The 27966-nt window shown below is 38.9% G+C and overlaps 1 protein-coding gene across 5 annotated transcripts; it reads right to left on the bottom strand.

Annotated features, from left to right (window-relative positions):
- Nucleotides 1–643: 643 nt before the first annotated feature.
- brwd1 (bromodomain and WD repeat domain containing 1) lies at nt 644–27914 on the bottom strand. 5 transcript variants are annotated; one of them, XM_065960369.1, is made up of 44 exons: nt 27729–27914; nt 27559–27617; nt 27418–27447; nt 27161–27220; nt 25760–25910; nt 25480–25578; nt 23985–24145; nt 23636–23857; nt 22765–22865; nt 21939–22009; nt 21711–21811; nt 21531–21571; nt 21338–21439; nt 19483–19636; nt 19240–19374; nt 18118–18246; nt 17703–17851; nt 17354–17430; nt 16561–16791; nt 15948–16131; nt 14477–14564; nt 14033–14155; nt 13854–13924; nt 12948–13176; nt 12631–12750; nt 12277–12384; nt 11847–11971; nt 11403–11485; nt 11126–11237; nt 8613–8674; nt 8344–8499; nt 8056–8176; nt 7756–7881; nt 7591–7654; nt 7251–7301; nt 6939–7064; nt 6659–6811; nt 6284–6444; nt 5498–5661; nt 4609–4734; nt 3903–4067; nt 3538–3819; nt 3298–3420; nt 644–3199 (listed from the first exon to the last, which is right to left on the bottom strand). In XM_065960369.1, exons 1-44 carry the CDS (start codon nt 27763–27765, stop codon nt 1803–1805), a joined length of 6630 nt encoding a protein of 2209 aa, XP_065816441.1. In that variant the 5' UTR covers nt 27766–27914; the 3' UTR covers nt 644–1802. The 5 variants fall into 5 exon arrangements, with proteins under 5 accessions (XP_065816441.1, XP_065816443.1, XP_065816442.1 ...); XM_065960371.1 differs by having other exon boundaries at nt 3903–4073; nt 12631–12747; nt 14045–14155; nt 27729–27913; XM_065960370.1 differs by having other exon boundaries at nt 3903–4073; nt 14045–14155; nt 27729–27913.
- Between the last annotated feature and the right edge of the window lie 52 nt (nt 27915–27966).

Genomic DNA, 27966 nt, shown 5'->3' on the forward strand with positions numbered 1-27966 from the left:
GAAAATAATAAAGTGATGATCAAAGATAACGGAAAGTATAAGGGTAATCGGTTTTAGATGTTGCCTTAAAGGGAATACACTTTTTATCAAGACGAACGAATTTAATGAGTCCATTTTCTTTCTCCCAGTTTTAAGTCATGAACTCAAAACCTATTAATAAAGAAGTCCCATAATGTGAACTTTATATCTTAATGTTCAATTTCCATTTCAAGGTAAATGTGAGTATTGAAGATAACACCCTGGACATGGTGCAGATAAATCCTGTTTCATTTTCATGATTGATCCACACATTTTGTTTTAATAGGAGTCAACACAACCTTTGCCCTTACAGCATTTTACCAAACTGACTATTTCTCAAAAGGTCAACATCTTTGACATCCCCTTCACAAATAAGTTTTAATTGACCTGTCAAATTTGTGGCTGCAAATAAACTTAGAAAGGTTCAGTGACCTGTGAGTCATTGTTGGGTTTAAGATGAAGCATTAGGAAACACTGTTCACATTCTGAGTGATGGATCAGCTGCACAACAACTATGGTGCTCGCAGAAGCCCAGTTAGTAGAAATCTTTTGCAAAATATAATTATTTGCTTCAGGGTGACAAAAAGCTGATGCTATCAATGGACGAGAGTAACTGAAACACAGATTACAGCTTGAAAAGATGTCTTTATTAATAGGAGGATTAACTAATAAATTGCACTCCACAACAACATTGTCTTCAAAGTTTTCTGTGAAATCTGTTACTTAAGTATACGAAAAACATTGGGCAAAATGTCATCAAATTACTGTATTCAAAAAAACTCCCCATCACCAAATGAAACCATATGACTGGCTAAATGCTCTAAGTCAACTCTGAAAAAGAATTTAATACTGAAAGCAGGTAATACCGGACAAGAATTAAAGGTCTTCCCAATATGAGAAATCACAGCATTTTGCAATAAGTACTTTTGGTCACTTGTACTTGGCAAAAAGGTACCAGTTTGTGACATATGGCAAGACAATGCATTTAAATGTACAACAAAAGAATACAAATAAAAAGCTCAAATTTAAATATTTTTTTACTACCCACTGATGTCCGAAGCTTTCAGACATTGCTATTGTCAATCATATATTTACATGTATTTATTAGAATACAAAAAAAAACTACTTCTAAAAATGAAATGGCACAGGAAAAGAATTCATATTTGTTCATTTGACATCAACTCAAAACAAAGTAAAACATTAAACTGTGGGTTCACAAAGGAGTGCTCAAGGCAAAAGTCTGAACATAGGTGTATTTTGTCCCAGTGAGTGTGCTTGGACATCTTCCAACCTGAATTGTTTCTTGACCTTACCTTAGCTTTATAAAAAAAAAAAAAAAAAAAAAAAAAAAATCCTGCATGTCTGACAGTAAACTTAGTTGACCCCTGAGTTTCTAATGCAAAACTAGCGTATGAAATACCTCGTTACAGTGTATCATAGTGCAAGCCAGCAATATGCTTGATTTAACAGAGGTATATTAGATAGCACCCAAGCTGATAAGATCCCCCAGAATGGTTTATCTGCTGGAAAAACAACAATGAGCAGTATGGAAGCTGTTTTTGCTCTGTATTCTTGTGAAAACCAGCAGTCCAAATGCTTGAATTGGTTTTACATCTATAAACATGTTTTCATAGAAAATATAAATATCCCTGAATGAAACGGATTCACAGCATTTTCTCTCGAGGACTCCAGTGCAACTACCATAACGTGGCCATCAAGTGTCTTCAAGGTCTCCAGTTAATCCCTCTCTATTTACTCTACAGCATTTAGTTCTAGTCGCTCCTTTATTCACTGTCATGATAAGTTACTGTTCGCTTCCCTCTATTTCGGGTGTTCACGCGTCTCTTTCGATGAGGTTTGCTGTTGGACTCATCAGTATCTACCTCCTTTGAGGCAGAATGTCTGCGGTGCTGCCTCAGCTGGCGGCTGGCAGTTCTTTCACCAATTACAGACAGTCTGTGACTTCTCCTCTTTGGACTGCTGTTGGACCCTGAGGCAAATGAGTTTTCTGAGGCTGAAGAGGACTCCTTGCTTTCAGAGTCAGAGCTGTGATTGCTGCTGCTGAAGCTTTCCTTTTGTTTGTGTTTTTGTTTACTCGTGTTCTTCTTCATTCTTCTTGAGCTACTAACATCCTCCTCTTCCTCATCGCTGGGGTCAGATTGGGAAGATGTGTCCTCCTCGTTGCTGTTACTTTCCTCTTGTTTGGATTCCTTTTTGACGCACGTTGAGGTGCCTGACCGGCTAGTTTCATTGTTCTTGGACACAGCTGCATCGTCAGAGTCTGAGGTGTAAATACGTTTTCTCTTGGAAGACAGCGGATACCTGGGTTTATTGGGGGAGGTTCTATGAAGCTCTCTTTTATTATTCCTGTCTTCCCAAGATGCTGTTGCTTTGTTGCGGCTTCTCCGTTTACCTTGGTTTAAAGAAGCAGAATCCTCCTCAGAAAGAGAGTTCTCACTGATGTATTTCTTCTTTGGCAGGGCTCGGAGACTACATCTTCTATTTGATGTGTTGTCTGATTTATCCGACTGTTCGTCTGATGAGCCAGAAGAGCATTTCTTCCTTACCTTCCTCTTGGGCTTGTATTCCTGCTCAGAGCTATCGGACACTGAGTTGTCATGATGGGGACGTTTTGACTCACTTTTTCTTCTTGTAGGCCTCTTAAACTTAGCTTCAGCCTCAGATTCCTCACAAGAGTCATTACTCAGTACTTCACATCCTTCATTTTGTGTCAGTCGTTTCTTGTGTGGGGTACGTCTCTGTTGACGATCACTAAGCTCCTCTGAGTCTGCACAATGCATTTTATTAGTTGAGGCAGATTTTTGCTCATCTTGGCGTTTTGACAATAAATTTCTTCTCTTTTTCTTAGAGTCTTTGATGATGGCATCCTCCACATTTCTTCCATTTTGGGATGGATGTTTTTGAGACCTGTGGTCTTTGTCCTCTTTGCCTGAGCTTACGGGTTTTTGACGTGCGGTCTTGATTTCAGTGTCCTTTGACTCCTCTTCCTCCTCACTTGTCATCCTCTTCTTCCTGTTTTCAAAGGATTTCTGAGACACTGCCTCTTGTTCCCCCTCCTCTTCAGCCTCTTCAGAGCTATTGTCAGTGGCTTCCTGTTGTACTGAGTTGTTGTCAGACTTGCGGTGCTTTGCCATGTGCCCGTTCACATGAGACAATGTATCTGCGGAATAGACAGAAGAAAAAAAAAAATCCAAATTATTAAGACGTCTCATGACAATTCAAGTAGCAACTAGAAATCAAGATGAAAGTGTTTCTCACGTTTTCCCTTCGTCTTGACATGATCTTTTAATGCTCTGTGTTTGGTGGACATTGTGTCTCCGTTGTGATTGCCATCTTCCTCATCCTTGGATTCGCCTCGTGATGGCTTTGTTTTTTGCGAAGCTAAAGAGTGAAAGGAGTGCTACAATGAACGACTGTATATTCCACAATATTTCTAAAATGTAATGAAATAACATTTTGGATTTTGTAAAAGAAGTTTAAAGAAAAGCATCTGCCCACCCCTTGATGGTGTCTCTTCATCAGAATCAGAAGTGCTCTGAATCACCGCCATGCGTTTGCTAGCCCGGGCTGTGTGTTGCACACGGCTGCTCCTTTTTGGCTTCTCCTCTTCCTCGTAGTCTTCATCAGACGCCTCAAGGAGTTTGATTTTGTTCACGGCTGCCCTTGCTGTTTTTCTCGTTAGTGACTTCCTAACATTTTGATCTTCCTTAAAGTCCCGGCAGTGACGTCTCTTCCTGCCAGGCGACCTGCTGCTGTAACCATTCACCTTGGCTCTGCCTTCTAGAAACAAGAGGGGGGATAAGACATTTAGCTTCTGGTCTTTATTAACTGGTTTAGTTGATGACAATTGTCAGTAGGGTTACCTTTATGTTTCCTGTCTGTGTCAGTGCCGTTTCTGGTCTGCCGTGTGTTTCTGCTGTTTTTACTGTGGTAACGAGGACCTGAAGACTGGGAGGACATCTCTCCATCTTCACTTTCACTGTCAAACTCTTCCTCTTCCTCTGCCTCCTCTTCTTCACTATCACTCTCTGCAACTGACAGCAATTACACATGTCTAGTTAGAAACCCTTTTTGGAGAATATAATGTCAGTGTTTTTTTTTTTTTAGAGGTGGCAGTAGCTCAGTCTATAAGGACTTGCCAAGGTGCCCTTGAGCAACTAAGGGCTTAATCCTTACCCGCACCAACTAAGGAGCACATCCATTATTGCATGTCCATAGTACCGGTTTGTGCATGCGTTTATTCCGGGCCTGTGTGTGTGAGTAGCATGTCTCGATAACACAGTGTAAAGTTGATAAATAAAGTATATCAAATTATCATTCCACTCAAAATGGCTGATCTATTTGTTTATATATTTTTAATATGTTATTTCATAACAATTACTTATGACCAATTAATCACGATTTTAATACAGCCACTTGTATGTGTTTTTGTTTTGTGCTGAGATGTGTGCGCACTGATGCTCTTTTACACAACTGAAGTTCCTAACGGATAAATAAAGTTCATTGAGAAAAAAATCTACATTCAATGAGTCTGTTTAGGTAACAATAAACTGATATTATACTACTCACCCTTTTTCCCTTGCTTGCCACGGTTGCTTCTTGTAACTCTAGCATTCTGTCTGACTTGATGATACCTTAAGGAACCCAGACTTTTCAACCCTTCTGATCCAGTCAGCTCGCTCTCACATTCAGATTCTGAAATCAAATTAAACATTACATTTAAAAAGAGCAATCTAACTCAGAGAAAGAAGTGCAAGCCACCAAATAATACATCATTATAATTTTGACATCCCAAAACAACTATTGGCCTACACTGCAAATGATGCGATGGATGCCAGATGTGTTCCAGATGGTGTTCAGACCAGGGTTGAAAATGAACTTTGCCTACCTACACCTACTTGGTGTGGAGTAGCCCGTACACATGAGAACAAATATTGACATGCTCCCTACATTTTTGTTATTTCAGTTTATAATTTTGAGGCTGTTAGAGTTTCCGTTGCAGCCATGTCCTCAAAGGCTGATTTAGCTGCAACATAAACCTTGACTGAGAGGCAAGATAATCAATTTATTGTTTTAAATGTCTGTGAGATTACCTGAAGAGTAATCCCAATCATAAAGATTACTACTTCAAAATGGGATTTTTAGAAGATGTTTTGAGCAAATTCACCCACCACTTTAAAAAAGTTTTATTTGTAGCCTGCTCTGAAAAGAAATGCAGGAAAGTGACTCTGACCAGAGTGGAGAGCAAAGTTTTACAATCTGAACATCTGTGATATGTTAAAAAAAAAATTAAACTGTACATCCTTTGCACGTTAACAGCTATGTCTCCATCTTCATCATGAACTCACTGAATATAAATATACAATGGAAATCTATTATAGAAGCCATGATAGAACAACAGTTGAAGTGAACGCTTTTTGGCAAACCAAAATTAGGATGACTTTTTTTTTTTTTTTACCTGGAGTTGATAAAGCACCTTTGGAGTCATCTGAGGAGCTGTGACCTGAGCTGCTGCTTTCACGCCTCCTGGTCCTCTCAGAAACTATCACTTTGGCTGAGGTAGATTTGGTCACCGACATCAACTCCACTTTTTCCTGAGTTTTTAAAGCAGCTCTCCTTTGACTTAAAAAAAACACAATAATAATTTTAACAGATATTAATGGTTATTGTCACATGTAAAACTTGAGAACTTGCCATGTTTGAGTCCCTCTCCTCTGGTAAGAGGCTGCAGTCTATCAGGATCTAAACCTCGAGCCACAAACAACAGCTTCTTACCCTCTACTGCCAGCCTCATTAAAGATACTAGACAATAGTGCTTTCAAAAATGGCCAAAAATGTCTTTCGAATGTTCATTCTTAAAAAAAACATAACACACAGTTTGAACCGTTCAATTTTCCATTTTTTTTTAGGAGGGCACAACCAAGCAAGTACTTACAGGTAAGGGTATATTTATTTCAAATTGTTTTACACAAAACAAAATAAACTGTATCACAGCATAAAACCTAAATGAAATACCACAGAACTCTGTCGCATGCGTGCACGCTCTCTCCCAAATATAAATTTCCACATTGAATGTTCTTTTAATTATTAAATGCAATTATATATTCAACATTTTGAATATTCTTTGAGAGCCCTGCTGGACAACATTCTAATGCCATGTGTCAAAAGATGTACATAAAGCTGTCCACTTGTGGTAAATCACCCAAAGACTCGTTTTAACAGCAGGTGTGTGGCTCAAACAGACCTTGTTGTTGTGGAGGCCTGATCCTGCTGCGGCATTTTCTTGCGGAACCGCTGACTGCGGCGAAGTCTATCACTGCTCTTGACGACACTTTTGTACTCTGATATGATTGTTCTTATTTGCTCCTCAAAGAACGCAGAGAGCCGCAGAGTCATACTATAAATCTAGAGAGAGAAAAAGATGAGTCACAAGAGTTTAATAACAAAGACTAAAGCCTAAATATACATAACGTGACATATTTCAATCCAAAACCTGAACCTAAGTGAGTGTTATTAGATTAACTCTGACCATTATACATATGTACTGTAAATTCTTTAATCCTGTCCTGGGGAGCAGTTCATTTGACATTTTTTCCACAAACTTTAATAAACCCCTTACCTTCGAGCGTTTATTGGGTGTGTAGGCTTTAGCATTGGCAAATATAAGCCTGGTGTCTTTGCACAGCTCTATAGGGTTTTCATAGCCATCTACTTCCAAGGCCCTTTTCACTGTGCACAAGTCCATTGGTGTATCAATGATTTCAAGGTAGTCCTAAACAGACACAAAAATTGACAACACTTTATCTCGGTTGAAGCACTGGAGCGCACATCTTCAAAGATAACCTGCTGATTTGATGTAATTAACAGCATGCTCCTGGTGTGTGTTTATTTTAACCTACTGGATAGTTAACAGGATCAACAGGCTGTCTGAATGGTTCTGAGTCCTCGCAATCGAATATGTAGTTGAGCAGTTTCTTGCACTGTTCCTTCCAGCCTTCCCTGTCAGGCGCTACCTCTACAGAACGCTGTAAACATAGTGAAGAAAAAAATATATCATTGCAGACAGACTTCCGCTACCACTTTTAATCATAAATAGTCTCTACCATCACATCCAAAATATACCAATCTGTTAATGTGACAGTATGGATGACCTAAATCATGGCATACAAAAGCTCCTCATTTGATGATAAATATTTAATTTACTGCCTTACCTGGCGTAGTCTGTGTCCAGAAGATGTACCTGGTGCTTCTGTTTCTTCTTCCTGTGGGCATAGAAAATAATTATTATGAACAGGATTATTTGAATACAAACATAAACTGGATAGCGTTTCCTCTAAAGGTGTAGGCAATCAAAACTGAAAAAAAAGACAAACACCCAAACTATCGATTGTAACTGCGTTTGGGCAAGTAACGTTTCCTCTCATTCCTGTTTTTTTGTAATGATCTACTCTATTTGCCAGTCAATTATACATGTAGTTAGCTGATAGCAGTGCCTTGTAATTCAAACAAAAAATACCCTGATGATTTAAGTTTCAGTTTAGCCAGATTTACCTCATCTTCATCCATGTCTTCCACAGCATTGTATATCTCCATGATATCAGTGCAGCTTTGATTACTGTCAAAGTAAGACATATGTGTCAATTTAATGCGCAGAAAAAAATTATTTGAACTTTATGTTGCTCTGATTAATGACAATAAATACAAAGTACAACATACTTGATGAACTTCTGGAGGACATTTGTGATGATTTTTGCAGAGTGGGCAATCTTGCTGCTTGGCTCATTGAATGTGCGGGCATTGTGTGCAATATACCTTGCGTCCCAAATTAATGCTGAGAGGCGTCTGTGGATTACAAGAGGGAAACAATTACACAGTGTCTCAACAACCTGTGTAACACATCAGTTATTTGAATTTCAACTGCTGACGACATTCAATGACAGAGCCAGATCAATGGGGAAAAAGTACAAATACTAAATTGGTGGTTAAAAGGGGGGGGGGGAGAATGGTGTGACTGACCTGTAGAATCTGTGGAGGAGACGGAGTCTGATGGTTCCCAGGTCGGTAGGATAGGCGATCAGAGTGCAGTAACTAGGATACTGTATTAAGTCGACAGGACCAGAGAAGGGCGCTGCAATCTCTGTAGCAAAAAAACAAGAGGGGAGTTGGATTAGTACATCTGGAAATAAATGATCTCTTGTTAAAAGAGCCTATCATTCACCAAAGTGAATCAATGAAACAAGTAAATGTTGAAGTGTGGACAAACAAGAGAGTTAAAAAAAATGTATATTTTTTTTACACATTTACCAACAGTGATGAGCTGATCTATGCCAGCAATGATTCGCTCACATTCCTCGTCCCTGCTCCTCTCCTCCCATTCCCCTTGCTGAGGCTTGTACATCAGCTCACTCATCTCATCTGGTGTCACGGGTATACAACCTCCTTCTGTATCTGGCTGCAGGGCTGCAGAGCAGAGACAACCACATATATTGAAACTCATTTAACACTGTTTTGTGAACTGATCAAGAGTCTATTCGTGAACTGACAGTAGTAAGACAGTTAAACGTTTGATTTACCATCATCTGAAATGGGTTCCACATCCCAAGGACTCAATTTCTCTTGTTCTCCATTGTCCCAACTGATAAAAACACAAACAATTTTGCACAGTCAATTTTGACACTTGCATTTATCAGTTTCACTAGCTCATTAAATACAGTAATTTAAAAAGTTTGATTTGGTTAAATTTATAAATGTAAATGCATACATTATATATTGCTGTCATGCTTCTCAATGGCCACTAAAAAACAGACACATAAATTGCACATACTATAAATTGTAAACTTAATTGGATTGGCATCCAAGAAGAAATCAAATCACTCCCAGGAAAACAATCTCAGTATTCTTTTTAAACAGCTAGACAGCTCAGATTTGTGGATCTTGGCGACATCAAAGTTGGTTACAGCCTTCTTTGCAAAGTGCTTAAGGACACAGCATCATACTTTATAAACACAACATTGTGTGCTGCACTCTTTGTAGTGCAATACGCTGTTAGCCACCTACTGAGTACACGCACATCCAGCAAATACAAACAACAAACTTTAAAACAGGTTTAAATCAAACTACTCAAACACAAGCATCAATAACAAGAAATGAAAAGCATCATCACACTTCATGGTCTTATTGATCCCAAGGGAAATTGAAACTCCTTCATTCACAAAAAAGCTCATTCACCACTTTCTTGATTGAAAAATGTATCCACAGAATCATCTTCCTGATCTAGTTAATACACTGAAGAAAGGAAGCAAATCCAGCTTTGGGAAGATAGTCAGCTTTCTATTTGTATTTACTACTTTGTTGCCAGTGTGGAAAGAATGAGAGGTAGATCCCTTTCACTTGTATTACTGCTTTATAATAATTCATATGTTGACCCTGCTTCGCTTAAACCTAGAAAATAGCTGGCTCCACAGCCATAGTGTATCAGAATCAGAAATACTTTATAAATCCAGGGGGGGAAAACTCAGTTGCTAAAGTTGCTCTTTAACACAATATGGCTTGTAGGAAATATAGAAATATGTATAGAATAAAGAATAAATCAATAAGAACCAAAGCGGAGAGTATCTGAAGAAATAATAAGTTACGTACAAACCACAGGGAATTCAATATTTGAACAATATTTACAAATAGTAGTAGTCCTCTACAACGTCCACACTGACCCTGTGGATAGAAACAGGGGTCAACGATGCCTTTTTCCTACTCCGATCCACTCCCAGTACTTTTATCTTAGTCACGTTGAGCTGGAGATGGTTCCACTCACATGCGACAAAGTCCCCCACCACAGCCCTGTACTCAGCCTCCTCACCCTTGTTGGCGCATCCAACAAGAGCCGAGTCGTCAGAAAACTTCCGAAGGTGGCAGGACTCGTTGTGGTAGCTGAAGTCCGTGGTGTAGAGGGTGAAGAGGAACTGAGATAAGACCGTCCCCTGTGGTGCCCCAGAGTGTTGCTGACCACTCTGTCAGACACAGTGTGATATTCACACATACTGTTGTCTGCCAGTCAGATAGTCAACAGCCCAGGACAGAAGAGGAGCATTAATCTCCATCATTGCCATCTTCTCACCCAGTACTGCCAGCCAGATGGTGTCCAAAGAACTGGAGAAGTCAAAAAAACATGACCCTCACAGTGCTGCCGGGCTTGTCATGGTGAGCGTAGTTGAGCAGGAACGTCGGGCTGATAGGCAAACTGGAGTGCCACAGGTCTGTAGTCCTTGGTTGCTGGGGCGCGCCGAATTCAGTACAGGAATGATGTTGGACAGCACATGGACCCTCTGAAGACTCAGACTCATGCTGAAGGGTAACTCTGCAGCCTTGTTTGCGTGGAGTCTCATCAGCTATCTTCTCACATGGTCCACGGTAGCCCTCTTCAGACTGCTGTCTTCGCAAAAAGTGCTGTAACTAAGCTCAGCCTTCATAACGTCATTGTACATTCATATTGTCCGTCAAAACAGCCCTGCAGTTTGCCATAGGCCTCTTTCGACCACCTCCTCAGTCTTCTTAATGCGCACTTACACTAGGCCCGGTTGCCATGTTCCGTGATGAAGCACGACTGTCCACTCCACCTTGATATTTCTGGTAGCGTGGAACAGTGGCTAAAGACTGTATGATAGCAGATACGGCATGGTGGATTTTCTCTGATCTAACAACGGAGAATATCACAGAAACATTGATTGCAAATTTACTGAGTTTGTGCTTGGGTATGGTAGGTATTGCCTTGTGTGAATGTGCTTTAAGTCCCAAGCTGCCTTTTTGCAAGAGGCACAAAGCAGGAGGTTAGGTGAATCACCCTGGGGGGGAGCCAGTGTTTCCCACACATAGACATATATATAATTGGCCTGCCCAGGTATAACAACAAACAAACTAAAATAAGTTAGACATTAAAGCAAAATTAATATATATACACAAACAAAATATTAAAATATAACCCAACCTAGTAAAAAAAAGACACAAACACGTAGAAGGTAAGAAACTTGACAGTCAGCTTGCACAGTCAGCACATGCACACTTGAGTAACCCGAAAACATTTCTTTCCCACCTGACTTTGAAGCACTGGAAGAGACTATCGGGATATTCCGGCTGGTAGGGCTCCTGACAGACAATAGTCCCAAACCACCAGGCGTCATCAATCACTGAGCGGAACCTGTCATCTGTACAGTTAAAGATGTTTAAAAGATTTTTAAAAAGGAGTATGTATTTTGTGTGAGAGTTGTTTAAACCAGAATATTTTAAGTGGAGTATGTTTCATCTACAGTACAAACTTGGTCTAAAAAGAGGTAAAAGTAATCTGTGAATTCCATGGAGAAGTTACTTACTTGGTTGCCAGTTTCTACGGAGCGCCTCGTCATAACTCTGCCTCAACACGAGAAAATCTATCACATCAGGCATGTCGTGATACCTGTAGAAGAAATTAGCAACACTTCATTGGTGAAGAACAATATTGATTGAGTGAATTATATTAATATATATATATATGTCATATACATCATTAACAAATTGGAGAAACAGAAACTGAGCCAGTATGTCAAAGCTCAGGATGAAGCCTAGCAGAGTCAATCCTTATCATAATATTAACCAAACACTCAAACGAGACTACCATTTCTTCATTTTAATCCGAACTTAACTTCATTTAAGTACATGCAGTTCGAGGTAGACTAGATAATCTATCAGCTTTGTGGGTTGCTGATGGAAGTAATAATGACAACAATATTGAATATGTTCCTGAATAGGAAGCCGTTTAATGAAACCAACATGCTTACTTGATAGAAAACGACTTGTCCGTGATTTTCTTAGTGCCGTGGTCAATAAGAGTCAGCTTCAGACAGCAAAGAGTTGGAGGGATGACTTCATATTTGATCCCTGTTATCTTCACAAACTCTTGGTCCTTGTAAATATAAAACGACATTTCTAATTAATCTGAAATGTTGAGTTCCACATTTTAAAAACAGTCACACCAAAATAAAAATAAATATTTGCAAAGTTTAAGCAAAACTACCCATGTTTAAATACAAAATAAACACATGGCTTTTGTATCCCTGGTTCTTCTTGATATTGTACATCATTTTATTTTCAGTTTTTCATGGCTTCAGAAGGATTGTGTAAATGTTATTTGTTCTTTAAAAAACTGTATCATTTTAGAAAGTTCTCTACAAAGAAAATGTGTCAATCTTCTTATTTGTCTGGTCTTACCCGCAGGTCCATTTTCTTCCAGGGCAGCTTGTCTAAATTGATGGGGTACAGTTCACTACGACTCACTGCTTCTGCATAAGCTTCATGTCCCTGCCGAAAGTAGATCACCTGGCAAATAGAATCCAAAATGATTAAATCACAGAAAATTTGGCAACAAAATATTTTGAAAACATCTGTGCAGCAGATTTAAATCGAGGAGCAATCGTACCAGCGTTGCAGCCTGTAATGGTTAAACACAATTTCTAATGTATATTTTTTAAATGCTATTTAATTTTTCCCTTAAAGGTTAGTCAATAAATCTTTAACTAAACCAACCAACTCTGCTCTTGTTCCTGTAACATAGGAAATGCATACCTCATCACCCATTTGAGGAACAAAAGGAGACTTCCTGGGAGTGACATCAGTGATCCAAGGTGAGGGTCTAAATTCGTTGGACACTTCTCTGTTGACTGATGGTCGGGCCTTTGGACGCTGCTTTGAACACCATGATAGAAACATTTAAGTTAATAAATGTGAACTTGTTTTTAAAATATTTGTAACACAATGAATCACTATTTCTTTAGAAAGAGATCTTAAAGCTCTATTGGGTAAAGATGCACCAGTTAAGATTCAGGGCCAGTATCTCCTGAGTGCAGTAGGATAGACTAATTGGACTTTCATTTATATCTCACCCTGTTTGCATTGTTCTTTGCTCTCTTGGTCTTCTCTTTGTTTTTCTTCAGAGGTTTTTCCTCCTCATCACTCTGTGTTTTCTCCTCTTCTCCCTCATTCTTGTCATCTTCATCCTCTTCAGAACTGCTGAGTCTGCGCTGCCCCCTTTTCCTTGATGACAGAGGGGTGGATGGCTGTAGGTTGATACCAGCGTCTGCTGTCCAGTCGGAATACTCACTGGATGTGTGGCTGTACAATTAGAATCAGTCATTGTTTCAACTTTAAGTTACGCACAGTATATGACAAAAGGCCCTATAAAACCTAAATACAATTACTTGTCTCATCCTGCTTTGGTTACAGGCTGGAGGGGATTGCCACTTAAGACAACACAAAGGAGAAACCCATTCATCTGGTACTCTGTGTATATGTGAAAGCACTATACTTTTTCAAATTTCTGAAAATGTCCAAGAAATAATTCTCAATGGACTGTATGTAAGAATGAAAATGAACACATTTTTCACCTAAAGTTTATCTTCAATTTTCCCTGCCAGCCTCCCTGGAAATAATTGGCATAAAGTCAAGGTGCACCAATGTGAGAAAATGTCGAGAAATATTCTGCAACTGAGTAGAGGGGATGATGACATACTGTATATATCCTGTTACTGGTGTATGGACTGTGTTGTTCTTCTCTGCTCTATTGTTGATATTGCAAGTATGTCAAACTACACGAAGCATTGATAAAAAGGCAAAAGTTGTCATCATAGCATCGGACTCTGTTGCCTCATCAGACATTTCTGCTTCGTTATTATAACATCATTTCCTACATCCCTTTCAGGAGTGCATATGTGAAAACACATGGGAACGACTGAACAAACAAATTTGAAGGATGACAAAAAAGTAGTATGTCACCCTTCTAGACTTTATACCTTGAGCTGTCACTATTCCACTCTTCCTCATCATTGGAGGAATCCAAATCACTGCCTTCCAATTCATTGTCCTATAAAGGTTAAAAACATAAACAGGAAAAGCTTAAAATCCCAAACAGGACCCCTGAGATTATTTTAAATGACAATTTTACCAAACAGTCTCCGGAGAAAGGGGATACCTCAGAATGTACCTCTGAGCTTGCGGTCTCCTCTCCCTCTTCACATGACAAGTCAATGTAGTCCAGCATGTCACCACGGCTGTGTGATTTCTTCGTGTTCGGAAGTTCATCATCTGAATCATCCTGAAAGAACATATGCACCATTTCAACACCAGGGCAACACCTTGTACTGAATAGCTGTGAACAGAGTTTTTATTCTTGCTTATTATTATAAAAACACAATCCTGACATGGGCAAAGCAGTATGCACGACCATTCAAAAATACTACCAGCTTTCTAAAGGTAGAAAGCTTAATGCAAATGAGTGAAGTATCCCTTTAATGACGATACTGTCACGTGTAAAGTGTAAACAGGTTTATCTACAGATTCATATAAAATGGGTACACAATCTATTTTCAAATTGTCATTAAGTATTTCTTGCATGAACAGTGGAAAAGAACCTTACTCGACAGCTGTACATAATGCGTCTTTTCTTTGCACTGTACAGAGCAACCTCCTCTTCTCCTTTGGCTATTCGTCTGTCCTCCTGCTCCCTGAAAAAAAAATCTTATTGTTAAACAAGTCATTAGGAACAGAGGAGAACTTAGATTCTATAATGCTAATATTGGAGTCAGTGCATAGAGTGTATGCACCCGACCAATACAATCTCTGTGCATGTAATTAAATGGCTGCATTAGGTTTTTTCTTTGTCAGTATGTTGTTTTCCGCTCTTTTGTGATAGCGTGATTCCGTTGAACTACACGTAGCATTGATATAAAGGCAAATATTCTCATTATAGCGTGGTATAGCAAACTCTGTTGCTTCGTCAGCTACTCTCCCATTGTTCTTTTTAAGTCACGTCTTACCTCAGGAGACCCCCCCTCCCCCCCTCCTGTCTGACAGGAATAGTCTCCCGTTGTGAGGTGCATATGTGAACAGCCAGGTCAGGAGAATATCTGGAGCAGTCCTCCTGAAATTATCTAGATATTTTCAGGAGTGCATAAGTGAAAACGGCTTATGTCATGAACAACTAGCCTTCTCCATGTGGCTCACCCGATGGTTTGGAAAATTAACCAGGAAGGGAATAAAAATGAACTTTTGCAACTTCATACAGTTGCAAAAACATACTGGTGGTGAAAGTCAACAAAGCACAGGGAGAGAAGAACAGATGTAAGGGGAGAATCAATCAGGTGTGAACAGAGAGCCGAGCCTGTGTTTGTGGGGAGACGAAGGTAGGCAATGTGTTCAGATTACTTTGTACTTTAAAGACTAGAGTAAATTAAGTAGGAAATAACCAACTAGCAATCAGGTAATGCAGAGTACTGAAGTTTACCTATGATGCAATGCTTCTCAAACAAACAAACATGTATATGTCATTCATTGATTGATTAATCATAAAATCTGCCATTAACTTAATTATTTTGTAAACACCTGACAGTACTCATAAAACTACACCTGGTGCATGAATAAAACTCTTCTTGGGCATGTTGAATCACAAGCAACTGTCACTTTTCTGCAGATACCATGCCTTATATGGACTGAATCCTTAGACATACGACCTTTAGTAACATAGATTTATTTTATCATTGAGAAAACCAGGTTACATTCATATTCCCCTAACATACTTTCCATATGAGGCATTTTCTAAAAAACACAAGCCTGTGTTTTGGCTATATTTTCCCAATATTTATCTGATCTATGATAAATGATACTACGACAAATGATAGAGATAGATAGATAGATAGATAGATACTTTATTGATCCAGAGGGAAATTTAAAAGAAATAATGATGATGGTCTAATTTAAGTATATAATCAATTGTGTAAAGAGTGTTAATTATCCAATTTAAAGATTATCAATGGGTACAGTCACCCAGGCACACATTACATGTCTCCAGCTTTGATTTAAAGAGCTCATTTTCCATCTCCAGTGTTTACCTGTAGTTGCTGGTTGCCAGTTCAGGCACCACCACCCTGTGCCTCCAGGCCTGCAGGTCTCTTTCTGTGGCCATTTGGCTCCGAGGGGCATTCTGGTGCATCTGCCTAACACCCTCCACCTGTCCACTGCGGCGAAGACCCACATTAGGAGGTGACTGCACATCGGCTCGTTCGTTCACAGACACTTTCAAGAAGCAAAGAAGAAAAATATCCAATGAAATGAAAAATTCATTGTCCTGGTGTAAATCCAGCATTCCTATGGTTAATGGTTCATTCATCTGCGATTATCTGCCAAATAGATTTAAAAAGCATTATCTGAGGTTTATTTATTTTTTTTTTTACATCATAATAACTGCATTCCTGTGGAAGCCAACTATCCAATCAAATTCAACTAAATTTTCGCATTTCCTATCTTGTTATTGGTTCTATTCCATTTCAGTAGGAAATAAGTCACAACACAGCAGTTAGATACTCTCAAAGTTCAGTTAAATGGGGACTTTAAGGTGTATTTTCAGGATATCGTGTAAATATCATATAGCCAGCCTCCAACATTTAACTGGGTTAAATAGGTCGCTGGAGCCATCCAGTAACAACACAAGTGATGAATTCATACCTCTGTGTGGTGTGGTTGGAGCTGCTACCAAAGCTGGGCCCTGTGCATCAGCCTGCTCTTCTGGCCCTGTTCCAGCCCCTGGTGCTGCCTCAGTCACAGGCGGATTCTGCCGGTCCTGTTGCTCCTGGAGATGTCGTATAGCCTCATCAAGGAGGCTGATACGTCTTAATGCGACCTCATCATGCTCTGCAGTCTGTTGGCTGATCACCTGCTCCACCACCTCTCCATCACCTGTAATCAAAGAGCACTATTAGGATGGTATCAGAGGACAACTAGATCAACACTTAAGAGTGGACTTCTTAAATAAATAACACGCTTGACAAATCATAGTAGCAGAAAAGACAGTGTTCAGGTGTACTAAGGTGATTTAGATGTCTAAGCGTATCATTTTTAAAAAGGCTTGTTTTGGTTAATTTAAGGCCTGTTTGGGGTAAGTTAGTTGGTAAATGGACTTGAACTTGTGTATTGCGCTTTTATACTGTAGGTCACTCCGACCCATTCGCGAGGTTGTGTAAACGGCGACTTGCCATCTGTTGACATGTGATGTTGTATCCAGGGTTAACTTTGCTGTTAATCAAACTTCATCTCTAGCTTTTTTTCATGGCAGCGCCATCCAAGAGGTATGTCCATTTGTATTTATTAATCCAATTCATACACTCGGAGCAACTTTGGGTAAAGTGTCTTGACCAAGGACACATCAACTTGGGCTGCATGTAGCTGGGGATCAAACCCCACCCCTTCAGTTTAAGAGACTACTGACTTTACAACTGCCCCACAGCCGCCCCATTCTTACTTGTGGCTACGTATCCTAGCTGAGGAACCAGGTGTTCAGCAGCAATGTTTTCCCGCCCTGGGACAAGACGCTGGTACCTGAAAATGGTGTGAGAAATTTGAAGAAAATTAACATCAACAAACAAAGTTTATCAAGCCTGTTAGTAATTTGTGGTCATCAAACACTGGCCTTGCTATGAATTATACACATAAGAAATACGAAACAGGGACAGTATGACTGTAAGTTAACTCAAACTCTACATCAAAACTTAATTTATTTACTCAGTATTGTTTCTCATAATGGCTGTAGGCATCGAGAACCTGGATTTACAAAACATTCCAACATAAATTTGAAGTTTTATAATGTAGACCTTGGAGGATGAGGGTTTCCATCCACGTCCACTAGGAAGGGTGGGGGCATGAGATGGGGTGCCTGCTGTGTCTGTTCATCCAGCACAAAGCCGTTTGAGTCCCTGATCAGAGGTCGGTAGTCTGTGTGGAAGAACACCTGATCTGGAAGCTGTGTAGTATTCACAGGAAGAGGGGTTAAATTCATATCAAGTGGGATTATTGAGACATACACTCGTTTCATGACGCCCAGTTATATAATAAGACCATAAATACAGTCTATCCATACAGGCAATGAACTTTAATTTTCACAATCATTAACATGGCCTTAGGTGTATTTGTTAAGTTAAAACAATTATGCCATTTTTAGGTGATGTCCTAAAATAGCAACAATAACAAATATGAACAATATGCTCTGCATGTGATGTTAATACTTGCCTTATCATACGGCTTGGAACTGCCAAAACCAAAGATGAGTAGATGGCCATGAGAGTCTGTGCAGGCAAACCGCTGACCATCAGGGGTGAATTTGCAGTCAAAAACTGCTCCATGACCCTGGCCCTCAATCTGAATAAGAAACAAAACAGAAAAACATACAATGCACAGAAAGTTGTTAGCATGTGAGACAGCAACAATATATTCACTTTTAAAAAGAAAAATGGGTGTCCATGATTTCTTTTAGGTTAATGCAGGACCTTGTGCCCAAAAACAAAGATATCTTCAATAAGTAGGAAGACTTTTTGAAATGTACGTAAGGTGATATTAAACTTCTGAAAGAAAAGACTTTACAGACTGAAGAAGAACATTGAGGAGAAATAAGAAACAGGTACAAGATGAAAAACACTGAAAGATACACAATGGGAGGCCTGGAAACTGATGTTAGCATTCCACACAAATACATACTAAACTAAGTATCGCTTTCCACCATGTTGCTTAATTCTATTATGGTGTACCTTAAAAAACATTCAATAACAATTGTGTGCCTACCATTATATTAATGCTATATTCAGGGATGTGACTGGCATTGGACAAAAAAGCAGGAAAAATACCCATGCAAGTACCGGTATATTATGTTTTAAATTACATCTAGGCTACTGATAAAGGTACTGTCAATGAAAATATGATCTCTGCTTTAAACCACTTTAAATGCACAAATATTTCTTACGCTGTAGGCTGAATACAAGTATATGTAGTTTTTCATAACATGAACGAGATTACAAAGTTTTGTTTTGTGCACTTTCAAAAAAGGTAAAATACAAACTCAAAATGAGTCAAGAGGCTGTATTGTTGAATGAACAGTCTTGGCTTCAACTTGTTTTAAACAGACAGTGGTGAGCCATGTTAACACAAACATTAGCATAAATATTTGGCAATGAAACATATTACACACACAAGCCTTTAGATGCCCTGAAATTCTACTTATTTGACAAAACAATTCATTTGAAATTAAAAGAAATCTGTTTTACTGACATAAGACATCTCTTTCAAGTCTGAGAATATGTAATTCTTAATTAATCCAGAAGAATCACATCCCTGTATATTCAAAGAGTGATACTGTACCATGTTAAAGTAATGCTGTGTGTTCTCTCCTCGCAGCAGATCCCATATGAAGATGTTCCCATCATGACCAGCAGACAGGATGATCCTGGGGTCAAAAGGATGTGGCTCAAGGACAAATACCTCAGCCTCATGGCCCTGAAAACAATTTTCAGATAAGTCATCGGTTTTCAAAATAAAATACATAGGGGTTGTCATCTCAATATTACACTATGATTTAGGAAGTGAAAACACATGCAACATTACTTTCAGGATATGTAGCAGTTGTCCTGTGTAGGAGTTCCACACTTTGAGAAGATGGTTGTTGACAGCTGTGATGACTGTATTATCATGGCGATCCCACGCTACCATGGTGACTTTGGGTTTGAAGTAGGTTTCCTCATCACTCGCATGTTCGGCACTGGAAAGAAAATACAAATTTAATTAAAAAAAACTACAAAAGATAGAAAAACAATTCACGTTGTAACTCATTGTCTAATGATCATTTAGATAATTCATTACTGGCCCAAATAGCAATAACATAACTGTAAGCTTGTATATTGAGTTGTCTATTCATCAATTTTATACCTTCAAAAAATGATTTTTCCTGTTTACTATGTTGTCCTTCCATTGCTGTAATAATATTATCTCTTTCACTTTGTTCATCATTTAGTTGCTAGCCTTGTGTATACACAAAAAAGCAGCACTGCAAAATCGAAGTCTTAAACATCAAACAGAAAGAGTGCATCTTGGTGTGATCTAACATCCCTCTCAGACTGGCTGCGTGGTGACTACTATGGCCCATGATAGCTCCAGATTTCACCATTATGGTATTTATACAGGCTGCAACTTGTCTGGGTCTCCCTGCTGCCAGCACTGTCTTTCTTCATACATATTGCCTTAATCAAATCAATAAACTACATATATCTTTCAGTTCCTTGCCTTCCTGTATACATGTCTAACATTCATACATTAAAGGACAAATAGGCGTGCTCGACTGGGAATTATAGTCAATACACTTAGACCAAGTAAACACGCTTTTCATCACTTTTAACATTTCCAAGCCATGTGCCACATAAACAGGTGGTTTCAAGTCTCTTTTCACGAGTTTAAGGTGCTGGGTTTATCAGAAAAACGAAACAAATCAGTAAAAGTAGAGAGTGAGAGAGAGGGTGGAAGACAAAAAAGGGGAGAAAGAGGGATCACACCAGAAATATCGACTGTGAAAGTCCGCATAAAACAGAACTTCGAGAGTATCTATATGCAGTGCCGTGACATATTTCCTACTGAGATCAAATCAAGGAGAAGGCTTGACATAAAGTTGGGATACATTTGATTGGAACGTTAGACAAAGCATTTCAAAAAAGAACATAGTGTATTCTGTGTGTTTTATGACTACTCATTTTATAAAATCAAAAATTATTTTGGCAGGGGAGCTGCTCGGTTGCCTTGAGAGAGACAATTTCATAATAAAAGCGTTCTGTACAAACCAGTGAAGATTCTCGCCAGACTGGCCTTTTAAATTTAAAAGCTCACTGGAAGGATGGCCATGCTTTATTTATCATGTCATGACAGAGTTACTACAAATGACGACGTAAATATTTGGTGATGTAAGATCAAACTGGCCCTGTGTGTGTGTGTGTGTGTGTGTGTGTGTGTGTGTGTGTGTGTGTGTGTGTGTGTATATATATATATATATATTTTTTTTAAATAAATACAATACATATGATCATTTTGGCCAAAAACTGTGTGCGGCTGGTGGTCAGGTGAGACTTTTATTCTTGCATTTTCTGCATGTCGCACCTGTCCCACCCTGGTTTGTGAAAGCTTTAGCCTGTGAACATGCAAGCCAAAATAAAAATGAAGCATTCATACAGTCGCCACACAGGTGATGCTATATTAACGCACAGTTTAACATTTAATACATAAACACATAGTTGAAATTATACAACCCCATACCTATGAAAATGAAATGTGTTAGTGGTGTTGTGAGAATTTGAAATGGCCCTGGCCAGTTGAGCCAATTATAGAAACTTCTTGAATGTTAAGAGCAATTACAAGTTTGAACTTGAAGAAAATGTGGCCAAATCCACACTACTGATTTTATCAAAGTGTTCCTTACCCTGGAAGAGTGGCAGACATGTTGAGCAAGAGGCACCTCCACTGCTGCCGCTGATGGAGCTTCCAGATACGTGCAGTTCCATCTCGACTTCCACTCACAAACCTTAGATAGAAAGTAACACGTTATGAGCTGTAATACTGAAGTCTGTATAAATAGTTAAAAAATGATAGTACATAGATTGACGTCACTTTACCTTTCCCCTGAGTGACAGAATTGGATGCTATCCACTTTGTCCTAAACAGACAGCAATATGAATCTTAATCATTATTTGCTCATCCACTGGTGGGTGGGTTAAACCAGACATGCAGCTGAAGGTTTGACTCAATATTTTTCCTGCATATGCAAAAAGTTTGGAATTGGAGAATGCTCTCACCGTGTGCTCATGAAGCTCTGATACCTTTTCTGGGCTCCCACTGCCCAAGTAATAAATTCTTATGACATCATCAGTACTTCCTGTTGCTAAGAAAATCCCACCTGAAAAACGAAATTCAGGACAGTTAACTTTTATTATTTTATGGCTGTTACTTGATGATACATTCAGCTTCATTCCACGCAAAAGCACGAGTATCCATATAACAGTCTACCTTAAAGAACTCATTACCTGGACTGAAAGAGGAGCACACAGTCTGAACTCCTGGCCTCGGCCTCTCGATAAATTTGTGTGGCCGATCACTTGAGAGATAATAGAGGAAGAGAGGTTAATGAAGGACCGCATAATAGGACCACTAAATCATATTCGCTTACACTATACAAAAAGTAAAGCATAGGAATTGTACCAAATTTTCCTTACCAGCACATGCACCTTTCATCAAAAAGTATAACATTTAGTACCAGTTTTTTCCTTACATAGTAGTTAACCCATCCTTTAACAAAACGTTTTAAGTTAAATAAAAAGAAAACAGGAGTTCAACTTTAGATGCGAGCGAAAGCATTCAGGTTAGATTCTTCCACAAACGGAAAACAGACCAAATTTAGTTTAAATCTGTCTGTGTAACTGAAATGGCTTTTTAATATTTGTACCCGGTTTCTTGCTAACAACTAGATTCTTGCAAGTACAGGTATTTAAAAAGGAGCTCTATTTCAGTATGATGTATAAAGCAGCCAGATTAGCAACAAGAAACTATTCCCCCCCCCCCCCCCCCAAGTCTGGCTGGTTTTCCTTTCTTGTAGGTCTCAAGCTGAAGGAGAACAGCTATTTACATGACAGTTATCAGCTTCAATTTTTTACTAATAGCCTTCAACTCATACACAAAACAAATTGTGTTTTGTTCAAATACTTGTATATTTGGTTATAATCCGTAATACACTGTAAAACACTCAACATTTCCTTAAAGTTATCCACTTATAATATTTTATAATTTGATCTTCTATAGGTGATTGCCAGCATTTCAAACACATTTTTAATGTTTGTTAAAAGCAGCACTCACGTAAAGTTGATGTTGTTGACGTCCCACTGCCAGAAGCAGACTGTAGCATCAGTTCCAGTAGACAGCATAAAACGTTTTGAGCCCTTAGCAAAAGGTGAGAACTAAAAAAAAAAGAAAAAAAAAAAAAGAAGAGGTTCACAGATCAAGAACCTGAATAGCTCAATCAAATCTAGACATTTATTCTACATTGAAGACTAAATTAACAAAACTTGCTGAAAACATACAGTACTAGGATTAGCGTCAGGGTTGCTGCACACTTCCTAAACATCCAATATACGACATACCTTTGTTTTTTTTTGTGTGATTTTGATATACTTTATTTATCCCCGAGGGGAAATTCAGGTTTACACTGTTATTTAGGGACATGCTTCTCACACACATAGGTCCGAATCACACACATGCAAAAACAGGACCTGGGGACATGTATCAGTGGAGAGATGTCAGAGTGAGGCTGCTACACACGGTTGGGGGATAGGTGCTTTGCTCAAGGGCACCTCGAAAATGCTCCTAAAGTGTCCTGGCACCTCTCCAGTGACCAGACCAACTACCATATTATGGTCCTTACTGGGGCTTGGGAACTGGTGACCCTCCGGTTCCCAACTCAAGCCCCTACAGCTGAGCTACGGCGCCCGAGAAAGACCCAGACCTATTATAACTAATACCACTTCTGAGCAGTAGAACAAACGGTTAAAGTCTGACCCGCAGCTCCTTTCCCGCACGTCATTCTCCCAATTTCCTACTCTATCCACTTTCCTCTCAAAATAAAGGGAAAAAGAAAAAAAAGAAAAAGAAACCAGCTCAATTCTGTCTCTTTTTTAAGGAAAACATAACAGGATAGCCCATTTTTCAAATCATGTAAAGATTGTGTTACCTGTAAGGAGGTAATAGATCCACTGTGCCCCTGCAGCACTGCCACAGGAGCACAAGTACGAAGGCACCATACACGGATGGTCTTGTCACAGCTTCCGGCTGCAATCAGTGTGTTTTCGTTATTAACAGCCAAGTCTGTGATCTCTGCAGAGTGTCCTCGCAGTGTTGAATGAAGACTTCCATCAAAAGAAGACCAAATCTTCACCAAACAGTCATCTGAGCCCTGAAAAAGAAAAAAAACTTGAGTTATTTTAGTTACAAGACTCGTCTGTGGCCCAAGATATGTTACACAGCAAAACAAACAGGGGTTTATTTTCAGGTAGGAACATATATTAATAGTTCTATCTTACTGTGAAGATCCTGAGACCGGTGCGATCAAATGCAATACAGTATACTGCAGAGAGATGCCCCAGGATGCGCCTGTGCAGCCGCATGTGCTCATAATTGCTGACAGGGTTGATGGAGCTGTAACGTTGCACTCCTGTCAGCTCTCTGCCTCGATGGACCTTCACTGTTGATGACATAATTAAAATCATTAGAATTAAGAGATTCATTTATAGGGCTGAAGCAACACTAGAATCTAAAGAAAAACAGTGGGCTTCAGATAAAACACATATACCAAAACGTTGTTATGCTTGTGCTAAATGGAGCATGCAAGTGGAGTGTCTTCTTATAAACCTTAACCACAGCAACAACTACACACTTAAGTTTCATTAAAGCCGGTCCGTGCACATCATTTTCTTTATACGTCTTTTCAGTCTAATGCTGTCAGACATATTCAGTTGATTTGGACATAAACTTTATGGACACAAACCCCATCCCCAATCAAACAATGATCTGTAGACAATAACAATATCAAAAGTGCTCTAAGGTTGAATAAATCCAGGTTTGTAACTTTTTCCATAGCAAACAGTAAAATATCAAATATAATATATTTTCTGGAGATAATTATCAACATTAGCAGCAAACACAAATATCTGTAAACATTTAGGAATCAAAGAGATTCATTTTTTATTTTTTTACATGACGTGATGGAAAATTCCAATGAAATTAGAAACCATAAGCAATTTCACTTTAACTACTTTGCAACGGAGGATAAAATCTGTCTAAGCCTTTGCAGTGCAACAAACTGTTATTTCCTCAACAAAGCCATGCCAAAATGAAAATCTTAAACTCAGGAAAAATATTATTAAAATAAAAGTGAATTACACAGTTTGCCGTGTTTACACCAACAATCATTAAGAATTCCGGGATCATTTTCATTCTTCTATATTTTTGAATCTGCAGCAACTAGAGATGCAGTGAATGTAAAAATCAGGGCCAACAACGTTTAAATTTACAAATGAGCGACGATTCCGATAGTGATTTGTTGCTAGTAGTTTATCCTCTTGAAATGTCATTGAACATGTCTTGGAAAATGCATGTGTAACTGATCTTTCCAGGAGATACATACAGCCAACATTTTCTTTCACATTTGACCAATTTGTTTCTCCAACATATTCCTTCTTCTTTACCTTAAACAAATCTCTTCTCAAAATCAATAGTTATGTATTTTAGCTTGCCAGCAATAAATTGATGTAGCATTACAGATACACATCAGCTACTGACATTGGTGCATGCCACATTATTTGCTGATGGGTCCATGTCCGTCACCAGGGCTGATAACAGCTGATACTGATGTTCAATCGATACATTGGTGGTTCACTACCAGCAGCAATAATTAAAAAAAATGGTAAATGGAAAAAATAACTTCTTACAGTACCAAGCACATGTGACAACTAACGATCACTATTCATTCTTTACAATGCATAACAGAAGAAAACTATTGTTTCAAACCAAACATACCAAGATGGGGAGGTTTTTTATGGTTAAAAGGCTTCTCTGGTGGTCTACCCCGGTGAAGGGCTGCAAATGACGAAGCTCTCAACCTTACGTCAACACAGTCTGAAAAACAAAAACAAAAATTAACAGGAGATTTGGCTGATAACCAGCTGAAGCATAATACAAATTCTGGTGAGTAAACAAAGGATTAATATATTTAAACAATGATATAAAAGTGCAGGGGCATGTTTGTTTATTGTCAGAGAGGAAAGCTGATAAATTTAATTCCCACACAAATGTGTACCTTTTGCTGTCCGAAGCATTGACTGCTTTCCAGACCCAAGGAGAGAGTGCACCCCTGGGACACATGATGGCACCTCTTTATCAAGAACTGGTCCAATCTGCTTACAAATTTGTAGCAAATGATCTGGTGCAATATGTCTGGTGGCTGCAACCTGATAGATAAAAAAAGAAAAAAAAGAAAGAGAGATTGATCGACTTAGCAAAGTTCCCATAATTATCGTAAGTCTTAAACATACCTTCTTAACTATAAGGATTTGCTGTACTTATTTTTTTAACAGGATTGTTGAATATTGTAGTTGTTTATTTCATACTTTGATGTTCTGATATTTTACAGACTTATCACTTACTTATTTAAGTTAATGAAACAATCGTTAAGGAAACAGCTCTTACTTTTGTTAAGATTGCAAATGTTGACGTTGATTTAAATTACTAAAACTAGCAGCCATGACACAAATACATTCTTCATGTCTATTGCTTGATTAAGACATGCCCACACATTTAGGACAGGACAGGATAATACATTATTGATCCCCAGGGGGGGGATTTGGGCGTTGCAGCAGCAAGACAGAGAAGTAGGTAATACAAAACACAGAATAGATCAGATAAAAACAAATATAAAATAACAATGAGGTATATACAGAGAGTATAAATAGTGAGGTGAACTGTACAGGACAAATAAAAGTTATGTGCAGTGAATGGCAAGTTAAAGCGACCAGGGATGAATTAAAATGATGTGTGAGCAAAAGTTTCCAGTTATGTAAACAACAGCAGTCTAAACTTTTGATCAATCATGGGATTGATATTTAGTTATATGTAATATATTTATTACATTTAATATATTTATATATGTAAGTATATTCAAACCCTATTTATTATGTACAACCTGCTTTAACATAAGGGTAAAATAATAGTGTGGCAGGGTATTTAGTGTTTCATGTGCTTCTCAACTCCTCCTATCCTGAGAGGCGGGACATCTCCTACGCAAACCTTTTCCTTTTCATTTTGTCCAATCACAGCACGGGTCACATGCAAAGTAGCGCAGAGACAGCGCATTTCAGTCTCTGGTTGGCCAACAGATCTATCCGGACGTAGGAAAAAGTCGAAAAAACCCACCCTTGATACTGCAATACAACAGTCAGGGCTAAATAACACGAAAGCGTTCGTAACAAAAATTGTCTTATAAGCGACTATAACACAACTTTGTGTAACATCAAGACAGGCGGCTTCAGTGTTAATCTTGCGGATGATCCCAGCTCAATGAAATGTTGAAGTCATTACGAAACAAACAACAACAAAAAAGAACAAAGGACGTAAACAAATCCACAGCATGCACACTGTTCCACTGTCACAGGATGAAAACAAGAGCTGACATTAAAACTGAGAGAAGATGTTTCAGTCTCACCATGTCTTCATATGTTCTCGGGTGCTCGTTTCCCAGCCAGTCCAATCTCCCGGGCAGGAGCTGCACAACACAGTGAGGTGTAGCGGAGTCACCACACAAAGCATTAGTGTGTATAGTTATCATGAAAACGAGTCAGACGAGCAGCAGCTTTTTTTTTTTTTTAAAAGAGTGATTTGAAGTTGTAAGCCCGGTCTAAGTCCAGACACACTGTTAGCACCTAGCAGTTTACAAGTAGCATATTGAAAGACGAAACCCACCTGATATTCCTCTAGTTCGCTCACCAGGACCTTCAGAGGATGAAAAGAGTCAAGTTTAAATCAGATTGGCTCTATAACATTATTATTAACGCGCTAGTTGAGAATATAACCCTCCGTGGCAGTGAAATCACACCAGCTTACCTCAGCTGCTTTACGACATGGACCCGTTGTCAAAAAACGAGTAATCAAGTAATAGAGCTCTGAAAATAAACATTGAGGCGACACGCCGGGAAAATGAGTTAGTACACCAATTAGGATGAATTATACGGTGTGAATTAAAGCTTTCAAATGTGTTTACTTTTGCGGCTTACCCGACTCGAGGAGCGAAATGTTCCGATTTTTGGCCATTGAATCGACCGTGATATTGAGAGATTAAACAAATGTAAGTCTTACTTTAAGACTAAAAGAGAAATGATTTGTTCTACTGAATCAGATTACAACGGTATATGTGCACCTCCGAGTTGCTCCCGCTTTCTGTTCAGCCTGTTTGCAGTCGCCATTGGAAGGATGAGGCCTCAGCGATACTACTTACTTCCGCCACAGCGGCGT

The sequence above is a fragment of the Labrus bergylta genome, chromosome 11 (assembly GCF_963930695.1).
Source record: "Labrus bergylta chromosome 11, fLabBer1.1, whole genome shotgun sequence".
Lineage (NCBI taxonomy): Eukaryota > Metazoa > Chordata > Actinopteri > Labriformes > Labridae > Labrus > Labrus bergylta.

Excerpts from the sequence above, each read along its gene's own strand:
- brwd1 (XM_065960368.1), bottom strand. The coding sequence starts at position 27,765 with ATGGCCAAAAATCGGAACATTTCGCTCCTCGAGTCGG. Across the intron at positions 11,238-11,402 it reads CCGTAGAAACTGGCAACCAA|ATGACAGGTTCCGCTCAGTG; the intron begins GTAAGTAACTTC and ends TTAACTGTACAG. Across the intron at positions 8,500-8,612 it reads GGAACCCATTTCAGATGATG|CCCTGCAGCCAGATACAGAA; the intron begins GTAAATCAAACG and ends TCTGCTCTGCAG.